Source organism: Amblyomma mixtum, chromosome 3, assembly GCF_055824585.1.
Source record: "Amblyomma mixtum isolate Tamu chromosome 3, ASM5582458v1, whole genome shotgun sequence".
In the NCBI taxonomy this organism is placed as follows: domain Eukaryota; kingdom Metazoa; phylum Arthropoda; class Arachnida; order Ixodida; family Ixodidae; genus Amblyomma; species Amblyomma mixtum.
Genome location: NC_143014.1, coordinates 385,586,742 through 385,599,912, shown reverse-complemented (window position 1 = coordinate 385,599,912; position 13,171 = coordinate 385,586,742). Strand labels below are relative to the sequence as shown.

The following is a 13,171-nucleotide window of genomic DNA, read 5'->3' as shown; positions in this document are numbered from 1 at the left end:
ATCGGTCCGGCGTGGCCCCGAACAAAGAGGGCCTGCCACGAGTCTGGCTGCACGTCCCAAAATCGGCAGAGAAATCGTCCACAAGGTGTTAATTTAAAGCCGCACGCTGGGCGCCATTATTTGTGGGCAATTCCTCTGCGCGGGGACGCACAGGCAGTCACTCGAGGCAGGACTTTGTACAAAGGGTTTATTCTCACATCAGGGGGGCCGGTCGTCGTCGTGGCAGCTGGGTCAGGTGGTCCTTTCGCAGGGCTGGTCCAAGAGCGAGAGAGCGCGAGCCTTCCCGGTCTCGCCTTATAAAGGCTTTCTCCCAGCCTCGCTCCCCCCGCCCCCCCCACTCGGGAAGAAGGGGTCCGAGGCTACCCGCGGTGAGCGGCGCGAGATTTGACTTGCCCGCGAGCAGACCCTACAAGTGTTGGCAGGTCCTTGGCATGTTTGTTATGATAAAAGATTGTTCGTTGTCTTCTTGCCTGCCTCTTGCTGGTCACGTTTATCGTTTCGGGTTCAAGCAGCTTTGCTTTGGTCGGCAGTGTCGTTCTGGTGCGGCGACCGATGAGCATTTGTGCCGGGCTGGCGTTTAATCCTTGAAGGGGTGTATTTCGATAATCTAGGAATGCCAATTGCGGCTCTGACTTGCTTTCTTCCGCGTTTTTCAATAACATTTTCGCCGTTTTTACCGCTGAATCGGCCATTCCATTCGAACGTGGATAACCTGGACTTGACGTTTTGTGTTCGACGTTCCAGCTTTTAGAAAAGCTCTCAAACTCCTCGCTCGCAAACTGGGGTCCTTTGTCGCTCACCAGAATTCTTGGAATCCCGTATGTAGCAAAGTGAGCTTTCAGCTTGAGGATTTCTTGGGTTGAGGTTGTCGTCTTCAGCTGATCTACTTCCCAAAAGTTGCTGAGATAGTCGACTGTAACGAGAAAGTTTTTCCCCTTATGCTTGAAGATGTCGCATCCGACTCGTTCCCAAGGATAACTCGGTTCCGGATGAGGGATGAGTGTCTCTCGTTGTTGGGAATGCACATACTTCTGACACACTTCACACCTTGCGATGTAATCCTTCAGTTCTGTGTTCATCCTTGGTGTCACCCAGACTTCGCGCACTTTTACGTGGGAAGTTCCCAGACACCCTTAGAGCGTGGGGGGCAGCGGTCTCGGACTCGAAGGAGATGCCCTCGACTCAGCGTGGCAAACTCAGCGGAGACCAGCTACCAAGTGACAAGAGGTTTTTGGGCGTTCGGTGCCCAGCTTTCGCTGGTCGCAAGGCAGAGAATGGGTCGGAGCCGAAGGTTCACAAACAAAACAAAGTTTATACAGCAAAGAGACGATACAGAGGATTTCACAATCACTGGTACAAACACATACAAAGTGATTAACAGAACAATGCAACTCGTGCAAAGTTAAACTCGAGAGAGACTACAATACAAAGGCAATATTGCACCTAAAGTGCACTAACAGACGAGAGAGAGGTAAACAAACAAAACACAATTTGTTCACCGGGCACTGCGGCAGTCCGACGACCAGAGTTCCACGACGATGCCGTCCCGCAGACTGGCAAACGTTGCCTCGTTGGTCCGATGCTGACCGAGTGGTGTTTTCCCCGGGAGTCGAACGGGCGCGCTTCGATGAAGCTTAAACGGCGGTCCGGACTGACTTGACAGCGGTAAACGTCCTTCTTTTATAGGCTCGCTCTCATGTCTGTTTGTTGTACGCGCCAAAGTAGGCGCGCACATACACGCAGTATCTCCCGTATAGTTTCCCTTCCTTTCTCTCGCCGGCCGCGCGTCCTCATTGGTTAAAGTCAGGAGTCGTTTCGCGAAGGTTCCAGCGTGTTCTAGCGTGGCGCCGTCGTGGCGGCGTAGCCGACGTCCGAGTGCAGACGAGGGGGACATGTCTTAGCGCACGCAAGGCTTCCCCCTCTTCCCCCCGTCAGCTGTAGAAGCGACTCGGATGTTCTAGAGGGATCTTCGTGGATGACTCATTCGGCGCGCGCCGTGGCGGTGAGTGGTGGTGGAGGGGAGAGAGAGGCACATGCTCGGCGGGGGCTTTCCCTCTCTCCCGTTGGGCTCGCGCCGGCGAGACGCCGTGCGCGCGGCGGTTTTTCTTTGTTTCTAAAATGCGCCGAATTTTGTGACACTTGGCCAGAATACACACTCGCGAGCACGCCGAAGACAGCTCTCAATTCCCATGTGCGATGCGTGAAGTTTGTCTTTTATCTCACGGCGCAGAGACAATGGGATGAGCAATCGTAATCCCTTGTAGATGAGGCCCTCCTCCACTGTGAGTTCATCTCTGAATGGGTAGTAGACGCGCTTGTCTCGAGGCACGTGGTGCTTTTCTTGTGGCCATCCTGACAACATGATCGACTTTAGCTTTTGCAGGAAGTCATCTTTCTCCGTCGCTTTGCGAATTTTTTCCAAGGTTTCCTTGCGCACTGGCAGGTAGTTCACAACGTTGATGCTGTCTAGTTCACTTTCACTGTCACGGTTGGGAAGGAGTGCCCTCGACATCGTGTCAGCTAGAAGTAGTTCTTTCCCTGGTCTGTGCTCGATGTTGATGTTATACCTTTGCGTTTGCAGTATCATACCTTGCAGTCGTCTTGGCACTTGATCGAGTCTTTTTTTCACGATGGACTGAAGAGGTTTGTGATCACTGATGATCGTTGTAGCTGTTCCGAAGGTGTACTGATGGAATTTCTCCAATGCAAATACGATCGCTAGCGTTTCCTTCTCGATCTGGGCATAAGGACTTTCTGTCGGTGTTAGTGCTCTGCTGGCGAAAGATACAGGTTTTCCTTCTTTTATGAGAGCCGCTCCAAGTCCGAGGTCGCTGGCGTCACATTGTATTTCAACTGGCTTTCGCGTGTCGAAGTATGCTAGAATAGGAGCTCTTGTCACTGCATCTTTTGCCTTCTGGAACGCTTGTTCTTGTTCTTCTCCCCAGTGCCACGGTGTGTCTTTCACTGTTAGCTTCCTCAGTGGTTCCAACACTCGTGAAATTCCTTGCAGGAATCTGGACAGGTAATTGATCATTCCGCAAAACCGCTGTACGCCTTGGACATCAGTTGGTCGAGGCATTTCTTGAATTGCCTTTGTATTCTCTGGATCCGCTTTCAGTCCTTCTTTTGTCAGCACGTGTCCCATGAAGACTGTTGGGCTCATGCGAAGTTGCGTCTTGTTCTTGTTCAGACGTATTCCAGTCTGTCTGCATCTCTGCATTAGGTTTTCGAGCTTTCTGTCGTCACTTTTAAGAGCATCCTTTTCAGTTTCACCAACACCATAGACGAGGATGTCGTCTGCTATGCACAGAACTCCGTTTAGTCCTTCAAGTGCCATTTTCAGTCTCTTCTGAAATATTTCACTGCTGACCGCTAACCAAATGGTAGGCGCAGCCATCGATATCGGCCGTTGGGCGTTTGAAACGTGGTCTTTAGAGTTGACTCTTCATCGAGGCAGCATTGCTAGTACCCTTCTCGTAGGTCTAGTTTTGAAAAGATCTTGGCTTTTGCAAGCTCTGGCAAGACGTCGCCGATAATGGGCAATATGTGGCGCTCTCGTTCTAACGCTTCATTTAGCGCTTGTGGGTCAATGCACACTCTCATGTCGCCATTTTTCTTCATCGCCACTACCATTCGGCTCACCCACTCGGTTGGCTCGGTGACACTTTTCATTACTCCTCTTCTCTCCATGCTTTGCAAGGTTTCTTCAAGCTGTGGTTTTATGCTGACAGGCACTCTGCAGCTTGTTATCGCTTTCGGGACTGCATCCTGTTTTGTTACCAGTTGTACCGTTCCCGGCAGCGTACCTAGTGCTTCTCCAAAGACGTCTGAGAATTTTTCCACTATGCGCTTTGTGAAGTCTTCCTCTGGAGCGTTAACTGTAGCTACCAGATCATAATCGATTGTTATGAGACCCATGGTTTCTGCTGTCTTCCTTCCAATAAGAGGTGTGAGCTCATCACCAACAACTACGAATTCCAGGACATGCTTCTTTCCATTTTTGGCGGTGACCTCAAGTTGGGCTTTGCCTTTGGAGCAAACTTTGCTTCCCTTCCATGTCCGCAGTGTCGTTGCGCTCGCTCTCAGCTGCTGTGGCTGGACGTATTTGGCTGTAATCATATCAACTGCCGCTCCACTGTCTACTTGAAACTTCACTTTGTTTCCGTTCACTTCCAAGAGCGTGTAGACTGAGCTGGGCTTTTCGCTCTTAACTGCCAAAATGGCCTCTTCGTCGCTAGCGACCTCCAGACTAGCCACTGCCCTGTTGCCTTTGCACACTGCTGCGAAGTGGTTCGGCTTTTTGCACTTAACGCACACTTGTTTCCAAGCTGGGCAGGCTGTTCTTTTGCGTTCGTGGCTCTTTCCGCAGTACTTGCATTTCGGAAGATTCGCCATCAACGGAGGTTTCCTTTCTTCTTTTAGACTTTTACTGGGGATAGTTGCGACGGTTCTGCTTTTTCACAGTGTGAACTTCGCTGTTGCTTGCAGCTGGTCCATCTTTAAATGCTTTCATGTGCTGTTTTGTAGCCTCATGAGCAAGACACACTTTGACAACTCTCTCGAGGGTTGGGTCATCGAGCTTTAGAAGTCTGCTCGCGCTCTCTCGTCGTAAATTCCACGGACGATCTGGTCGCGGATCAATTTGTCTCGTTCGTTCCAGAACCCGCAGTCGCGCGCTTTCAATTTCAGGTCGGTCAGAAAGTCATCGAACTGCTCTTCCTGTTGCTGCATTCGTGAGCGGAAGACGTATCGCGAGTACAGTTCGTTATGCTTCGGTAAGAAATGCGCGTCGAGAAGACTTATCACATGCGTGTAGTCAAATTCTGGGTGTGGTCCTACTCCGGTTGGTTTCCCGAAGTCCAAAGTGTTATAAATGTCAAGAAGCGTGGAGCCTCCGACGGTCAGAAGAAGAGCTACTTGCCGGTCGGACGGTGCTTTCGCTGTGTTGGTTGCTTTGAGGTACAGCGTGAAGCTCTGCTTGAACGCTCTCCATTGTTCCGCTGCGATGCAAATGGTTTCGAATTTCGCAGGTGGCGGAATCTTCTCCATGTTGAGGCGTTGGCGGTAATTTTACACTTCTCACACCATGTTTCGTGCCTGTCTAATCTAGGATGACTCTATTACCTGAGGACTTCTTTTAGATGGGGATTATTGAACGTTTATTACAGTCTGGGCTACATAGGTCTTATTAGATGGAATACATGGCTGGGTCTGCTGCGTAGCTTTTCAAGTGGGGACGCCGCGGAATCCGAGTCGTCTGCCCTTTGTCCATAAGAGGGTGAGGAGGACGGCGGCCGTCGGGCCCGTGCGCTCGGCGCATCGCCTGAGAGGGTTGCTGGCTGCTGCTCCGAAAGCGGAGGTAGCGGAGGGTGCGTTGCCGGCACAGCTGGCGCCATCTACAAGAGCGTCGTTTAAAATGTATGAATAGCGGCACTCCTACAAACCAGCCTGACTTCACACTAATTAGCCTGAGAACAAGTAATCTTTATCTTTCAAAGCCTTTTTTTTCATTCTCTTCGCTGAAGCAATCACTGCAAAATCATGTTCACAGAACTTCGCACGAGAGTACACCTTGTTTGCAGTATGCCCAAGTATTTGCATGAGTGCAGTCCGAAGTAATGAAAGATACAGGTTTACTGAACACCATCGGAATAATAGTACATAGTAATAGCTCAGTGATGTATTAATGGGAGAGGAAACTGCCAATCAGCTGCCGTCAAAAAGAAACTAACTAAATCTCCCGTCGCGCACTCGCTGAGACTATTGGCTCTAGCTTCAGCCCCAAGGACAGGAACATCACAAAAACACTCGAGCCGTTTTACGCATTCCAAAGGAGACAATGAAAAACTTGCGTTGTGCACGCACTTTGCGGAGAACAGAAAGAGAAAATTTGGGCTTATCAAATCTAGATTCCTCGCGCAACTAAGCAGCCTAGCTACACCTGTTGGGCTCGATCTTACAATAAAATTAAGGAGTTATATAGCCTAGTTACATAGCCGGAGTGCCGATGTTATCCTGGTGAAGATCATCGGGACACTCGGCCAATAAGAGCTCCAAAGCCCCAGTGTTACCAAAGCCCAGTGCATTCCGCAATCACTACCATCAGTGCTTTTACGACTTTAAAAATCCTCCCTTAACCTGAGCGAAAAAGGAAATTATATACTGGAGGAGCTATGTGTAAGGGCACGAACTCCGGCGCTTCTGGAGCCAAAATTCGCTGGCGGAATTACTTTGGAATAAAGCTAAGTAGAATTACTTCGTGTTGGTATAGAGCAGTAATGGGGATAAAGGACATTCCTGACGCAATGATCACGCAGCTTTGATTCCGTTTTCAACCTTTTTGTTCAGAATAAATTGTTTAGTTAAACACTGGAACCGACAGGCTGCTTAACGGGGATCTAGACATTGTCCATATTTCTGGAGTTTTTTAAGGCGAAAGCCTTTAATGCCTCATCGTAGTCGACAGAAGGCTGTCAGCAGAGGTGTCACGCTTTTTCTAGTCGGGCCAGAAAAAAATCTTTGCGCACGATGGGATTCGAAGCAACATCCCTCCTTTCCGCGGCCGAGCGCGCTAATGGCTAGGCTACTTCCTGCCAATGCATGTGTAGTTCTCCTTGCCTAGAACGCTGGAGAGTGTTTGCGGAAAGGCGTCGAATCAGACGGATGCCTCCAAAACGCCCTCCAGTGCCTCCAGCATTAAAGATTCACAAACAATTGTGTAATTAATTAACATCTTAACCACACATCAGTGACACAAGCAGCAGCACCGCGCTAAAGGCTTTCGCCTTACCGCACTTTAGGTCAACGAAGTGCTCCCCCCCTGAATTTTTTTATCTTTGTATGAGGAACTTGCTCCTTGATAGAGTTCTTGTTCGTGGTGGCGTTGGGGCTACTACAAGAACTACAAGGCTACTACAAGAGCAGGAACTGACATGAATATCATTTTCCTTCGTACCCAACTTTACATTCTCCCTCACCCCTATAACTCCTTTCTCTTGTGTCTCAGCTTGTGCCTGGGCCAGTGTCTGGCGCTCCGACTTCGTCGTGGACCGGTTGTTGCGCAGCGTCGGCGTGGACCAGATTCCTCTGGACGACATCTGGTTCGACGTGAAGCACGCAGGCTCCGTCTCTGGATACGCCGAGTTTTACCCGGAAAATGGAACCCTGCTCAATTTGCGCCGAAGGGTGCGTACTTGCCCCATATACACTGGGATTAAAAAATTCTCCCGCTACATGGTGTACACTGTGGAGGAATCCGCACACTTTAGAGTGTTTTCACTGTACCCAAACAACAGGATGAGATCATTGCAATGGCATGTTTCTTCGTCGATTACTTCACAGTGTCGCAGGTCTTGTTTGCTTACAAATGCACTAGCAGCGACTTCTTTTTGATACTGTGGTAATTTAGTGATGCGCCCACTGCGAAAGTGAAGCTCGAAAGGCCGTGAGTAAATCTCCCGATTCCCTGTGCTGATAATCAGTATAAGTATGTTGAATGAGCGTTTTGTGAATTAGGTTTAGCTTTATGTGTGTTTAACGTCCCAGAGCGACTCAGGCTATGAGGGACGCCGTAGTGAAGGGCTCCAGAAATTTGGAGTACCTTCTGCAAAAATTAAAAAAACAAAATTCCCTGCTTGGAAACCAACCTCCTGGAAACGCTCTTGCACGGCACACGAAATTAGCATGCGCCATAGAAGCCAGAGTAAACAGCTAAAGTCTTCGTTGAAATCAGTGCTACAACACATGGAAGTGGTAGAGATCAACAGGCAGACACGCCAGAGCCGTACACCCCTTAGGTGCGTATTGCGCGCTGGCTTTCTTCTCTTTTAACACCCCATTTAGACCACTTGCCACAAAAGTCAGTTGTTGTTCGCTGTTGTGCTATGGCATTTTACTTCATTTCGAATTTCGATGCAAGTCACTGCTGCTGCTCCAGGCATCAAACTTCAGTTATCTTTCAAAGGGAAGCTCTAACATCTCACATAATGTCGAATGTACAGTTGGTGTACAACTGAAAACTTGTCTGAAAAGCATTGAAGCACCTGTGCGCCCTTACGCATTCTGACATTCCGTGGCGAAGGAAGAATCTCGCACATGTGCACCCTTGACAAACGCACGGCTGTAATAGCAGTCCAAAAAAGTAAAATTAAGAGTGAAGAATGGTTCCGTAAGTAGTGCTATGCCCTTAATGGTGCAATTTTTTTCCCTCTTTTTTTTTTCAAGGGATCGGTACAGTTACCGAGCCGTCTGGTACTACACTTGTCACTCCTCACGCACTCAGGTTTTGTACATGGATATGTGCACTCTACCGGACACCAACGTCATGCAGTTTACTGTTGGGCTATTTGCAGCTCTAACAGCATGTCCTGTGCTACATCTCCCTGAAAGGCGTATGATAATGTACCAGATGGAGCCATGTTACCTTTGGGCTGAGGCATCTGCTGTTGGCACAGGCCTCGTTTATCATGAGCGAAAAATCCCCCAAAAACTTTAATTTTGAAAATCGCAGATAAGAACCTGCCACCTAAGTGGCTGGAGGACCACCTAGGCAACGTGACCTTGTTGCGACATCACAACTTGCCCACTGGATTTTGGGCAAACTGCCCACCGTGGCAGGTGTCAGTTAAATTAATGATTGGTCGCTAAATACTGCTCGACAAGTGCAATGTGTGTTGCACACCCCATCTGCCATGGCAGGTCAGTGGCGCACCGCTGCACCACTGTGCCAGGAGTGGAACGGGGAATCCCAGGCATGTATGCGCGTAAATTAAAGAATGACCAATTCGGCATATATGGGCGTTAGCACATTACCGCTATCGCGTCATACCCTTAGCTTACTTATCCCCTCCAATTTTTTAGCGGTAAAATTTTGCAACGGCGAGCAAGAGTCGGCAGTGATAGTCACCGTGTTCGCGCAGAATCATTCCATGCTGTGTAGTTTCCAGAAAAGTGCAAGATTAATATATTCCCTTTTAAGTTACTTTGGATTCGCTGTTGCCCGCCAACAGTGAAGGTAACTGCTGATGGCCAAGAAAGCATGGCGTGCCGGGAACACTTGTTGCTGCTTCAGTTAAGGGGGAGCATAACCACTGAGAGTGCCGTATTTCAAGCGGATGGTACGAAAGCGTTTCAGCATTATTTTTCAGTTTTTACTGTGCAAAGTTCGTGGTTTACTTTAAGAAAACGCGTCCAAAAATCTTCAATAATACAACAGACCTGTGAGTTTTCGCCTCGTATAATATGCAGGCAGTGCGGGAAATAAAAAACAGCTGTGTTTTGTATTACAAGAGAAAGAGCATCGCCAAATGCATGAGTGCCTGACACCGACCTTTAAGCAACCAGTCAAGTTAACCAGTCCAGGAACAAACCCTAGTGTTACAAATTTCTTAGTTTTGAAAATTAATAATTCATTAAACGTTTGCAGCCTTCAAATTGCATAATTTTTATGCGCATAATCTTTTCTTTGCTCAGGTGCGGCGAAGTGGCCCCTGCAAGCTCTATATATACAGGGATCCAAAACATCCCACTCTTCATCCGGACTGCTACTTTAGCTACCACGGCTTGGTCGCTAGATACGACGTCGAGGTGATTGCCAATGACCAGCCCACACGCACGGTAGCTGAAGTACTCGTCGAAAATGGTGGCATCTACTACACGTTTACCTGTTATGGTGACCCCGGCAAAAGTACGTTATCCATGCATACATCCCCTATGCTCGAGCATGAATACCTGCTTGCATTTCACCGGTATATCGAATGTGATTACTCGTTACGAAGACTTGGCTCTAGCCCGATGTCCTCTTTTTTTATTGGGTTTTGTTTTTCTTTTCGAAGTCTAATGCGATGATGAAATTTACCACGCCAGCCACATTGTAATTATTGCTACAAAATATGGCGGAAAGTGCGAGTACTTTTTTGCGCGTACACGCATGTTTCTACAAATAAAAATTACGCGAAAGCAGCAGTGGTCTGTCCGAAAGGTTAATATCGACAATTTCAGGCTGGTATTCCTGCTAAAATATATTCGTACTTACTCTTAGTGGTGCGCTATACACGAGAGCTTGATGATTCAGAAGTAACGAAGGGTCTCCTAAATGTGGACTGCAACGCGAGTTGGACTCCATCCTACGGTGGAGCTTGACTCATCAGGCTGAGCTGCTTCAGGCAGCCTTAACCATCACTAGCGAGCAGCCCAAAGCTCCTCTAAAGACATACGAGAAAATCAGACGAATTCCACGCTAACAAGCTCATAACCCTGTGTAAATCGATTCGTATGGTGTAGCTAAGAGCATACAATGGAATGTTATACGCTGAGCCTGAAGATAATTCAAGCTTTCACTTACAGTAGGGCGAAGCTAAACAGCAATTCTTAATTACTAGATTTACAGAGTATGAACAAAGTTTCCGATCCTGCCTTTGTGAGCTGAAGGAGGAGGAAACATCATCATCATCAGCCTACCTACGACCACCGCGAGACAAAGATTTTCTTATAGCTCAACGATTAACCTCGTCCTCTGCTAACTGCAGCTCCAGTACTATAACAAACTTACTAAGCTCGTTCTCTCACCGGACACTCTGCCACCTATTCCTAAATTTCCCCTTCTCTTTGAGTCCACTTCATTACCCCAAGGGACCATCGGATAACAATTTATCTTTCCATCGCATTACATGCCTTGCCCAAGCCCATTTTGTTTTCTTGATATCGGCTAGGATGTCGTTAGCTAGCCTTTCTTCTCTGTCCCATTGTGCGCTCTTCCTGCCTGTAAATGTTACATCTACTGCCTCGTTTAAAATATCTCGCTGAGCTTTCAATTTCATTACCAGCCTTTGTGTTAGCCTTCAATTTTCTGCCGCACTGGTAAGAACTTCTAGGATACAACTATTATGCACTTTCGATTTGAAGAATTCAGAAGCTGCTCTTATTTACCAGACGGTACCTGCCAAATGCATTCTATCCCCTTCTTATGGTCCTAGCTATATATTGCACCCGTGAGATAAGAATCTGCCATGACTTCTTGTCCTACGCACGCATTCCCTTACCACATTCATTGAGTCGCTCCCTAACCTCTGTTCCTATCCCATACTGTTGAACATTACCCAAGGGGTACTCTTAAACATATTGACACCCACTGCTATTCTTGTTCTGTTTACTTCCTCGAACGTGCCTTGAAATCCGTTCCTTCGGGGAAATTTAACAGGCCCAAATCATAAGCTAATCATACACTGCTATAGTACTCTCCATTACCTCGGCGTCATCGCTGGGCAGCCCCTAAAGATCATTTACAATTCCTTCACTTAGCGAGAGCAACAACAGCTGCATCATGGTTTGGTTTACGGTGTATGTGGGTTTGACTTCCTAAAATTACTCAGGTTATGAGGGACGCCGTAGTAAGGGCTCTGAAAATTTCGACCACCTGGGGTTCACTAACGTGCACTGACATCGCACAAAGCACGGGACTCTAGGATTTCGCCTCCAAACAGCTGCATCACTGGTAAAGCCCGACTCAGCTCGAACACATTACTGCAGTAGAGTTTGCTAGGTTATACATTGAGTAGCCTTCAGCTCTTTAGTCTTTCGAACCTGCTCCCCGTCTTCTCGCTCCGGACCCGCTGCTTTCATTTGTTGAGAAAGTAATTAAAGTAAGTAAGAAAAAAAGAAGTAAGTAAAATTTAATGAAAAAAGGAAGAAAAATTTATTGAAAAAGTAAAATGCACACAATTAAAATGATTTCATCTGCGCGCATAGGAAAGCATCGCCGTGCAGCTGTCGATTCACAGGTAATATTCATGTTTTTTTTTGGCAAAAGAGTAGCCAAGCCAAATTAGAAACCTCACCTCCCCGGCATTCCCTCCCTGCGCGACTTGTTCTTCATGAAACTCGCCTAGACGAAGGCGGCGTCTTTAATTCTAGGTAATCTTGAGAACCGCTACGGCGAGAACAAAGTCGTCAGCGCAAACAAGATATGTGCCAAGAGGCATAATCTTTCGCCGGAAAGCAACAATTGCAGTGTGTTTTTTTTTCTTTTTGCAAAACTAATCTACGAAGCGAGTAAAGCAAAATAAGAAGTCCGCACAAGTTTTTGTGTGACCAGCGCCTCCAAGTGTACATCTGCGCAGATACGGAGTTGAACACCTTCGCAGTGCTATCCGGCATGAGAGCAAAGCTGAAGACTCTCCGCCCGTCCATGGATCTCCCCAGCGACGTTATCAAGCAGTTTGAGGAAAACGTTGTGTCTCGAACAGTGATAGAAATCGCTCGCGCACTCAACACAACATACAAGGCAGCAGTAGCTGACAAGACATCCGGAATCAAACTAACTGACATCACTGGCTAAGCCATGAGGAGATTATAACGGCTATAAATTTTACAGTAACTGTTCTTCTGAGATACAGATCAATAAAATTATCACTGCCTTCTGCGCCATTGCTTTTGCTTTCAAATCTGTGGTAACTCCAAACTACATGAGAGTTTAGACTAACTTTAGAGTTTTCATGTGCTATAGTTCCATTAACGTGTGAATGAACGCCGGGGAGCCGAGCGGAGCGGACGCGCTTCACATGGGCGCTGTGAACTTTCGCCTTTATTTTCCCACTTACCCATCATAGCGCCCTAAATTCCTACCTCAGGCTTTCGTGAACACCCAAGGGACCTTTACGAGGACTCCTTTGTCCGTGAGTACGCTGTATTTTGCACAAGCACCTTACGAAGATCTCCGAAGCGGAGTCGCCGCACTAAGCCTAACCCCTCTTGGCGGCGCACGGCGGAGCGCGTTCCACGTTAACGCCGCCTCGGTGCGGCGGAGCGGCGTTCCACGTCAACGCTTCATATGGCCGACGCCGCTGCCTTCCCATCCAGCCACAGCGGGTCGTGCTCGCTGTCCACGGCAACGGAGGGAGTCCACGAACTTGCCGACATGGACACCCAGGACGCTATGCACGGAATTTCTACCACCGACAAAACGGAGGGGGGCCTACCGCACGGGACGCAACGAGACAGGACTGAAGCCTACCCGAAGGCGACGCCATGGTTCAGGATGATCGACGCACGCAAAAAACGATTCAAACCTGTTACGGAGGCAGAAACACACACACCTGCCGAAAGATCACGACCCGCACGCCCCATCAAATTACCGAGGCTGCCGCATGATGACTACAAGGTGGTAATACGTCTG

The 13,171-nt window shown here is 48.2% G+C and overlaps 1 protein-coding gene across 1 annotated transcript in view; it reads left to right on the top strand.

Moving 5' to 3' along the window:
* LOC149357087 (uncharacterized) overlaps positions 1–13,171 on the top strand; it is a 277,693-nt gene that overhangs the window by 246,260 nt on the left and 18,262 nt on the right. Inside the window, exons 5-6 of the mRNA XM_089576502.1 lie at positions 7,007–7,185; positions 9,472–9,685. Coding sequence (XP_089432628.1) covers positions 7,007–7,185; positions 9,472–9,685 — 393 coding nt within the window. The remainder of the gene's footprint in view (positions 1–7,006; positions 7,186–9,471; positions 9,686–13,171) is intronic.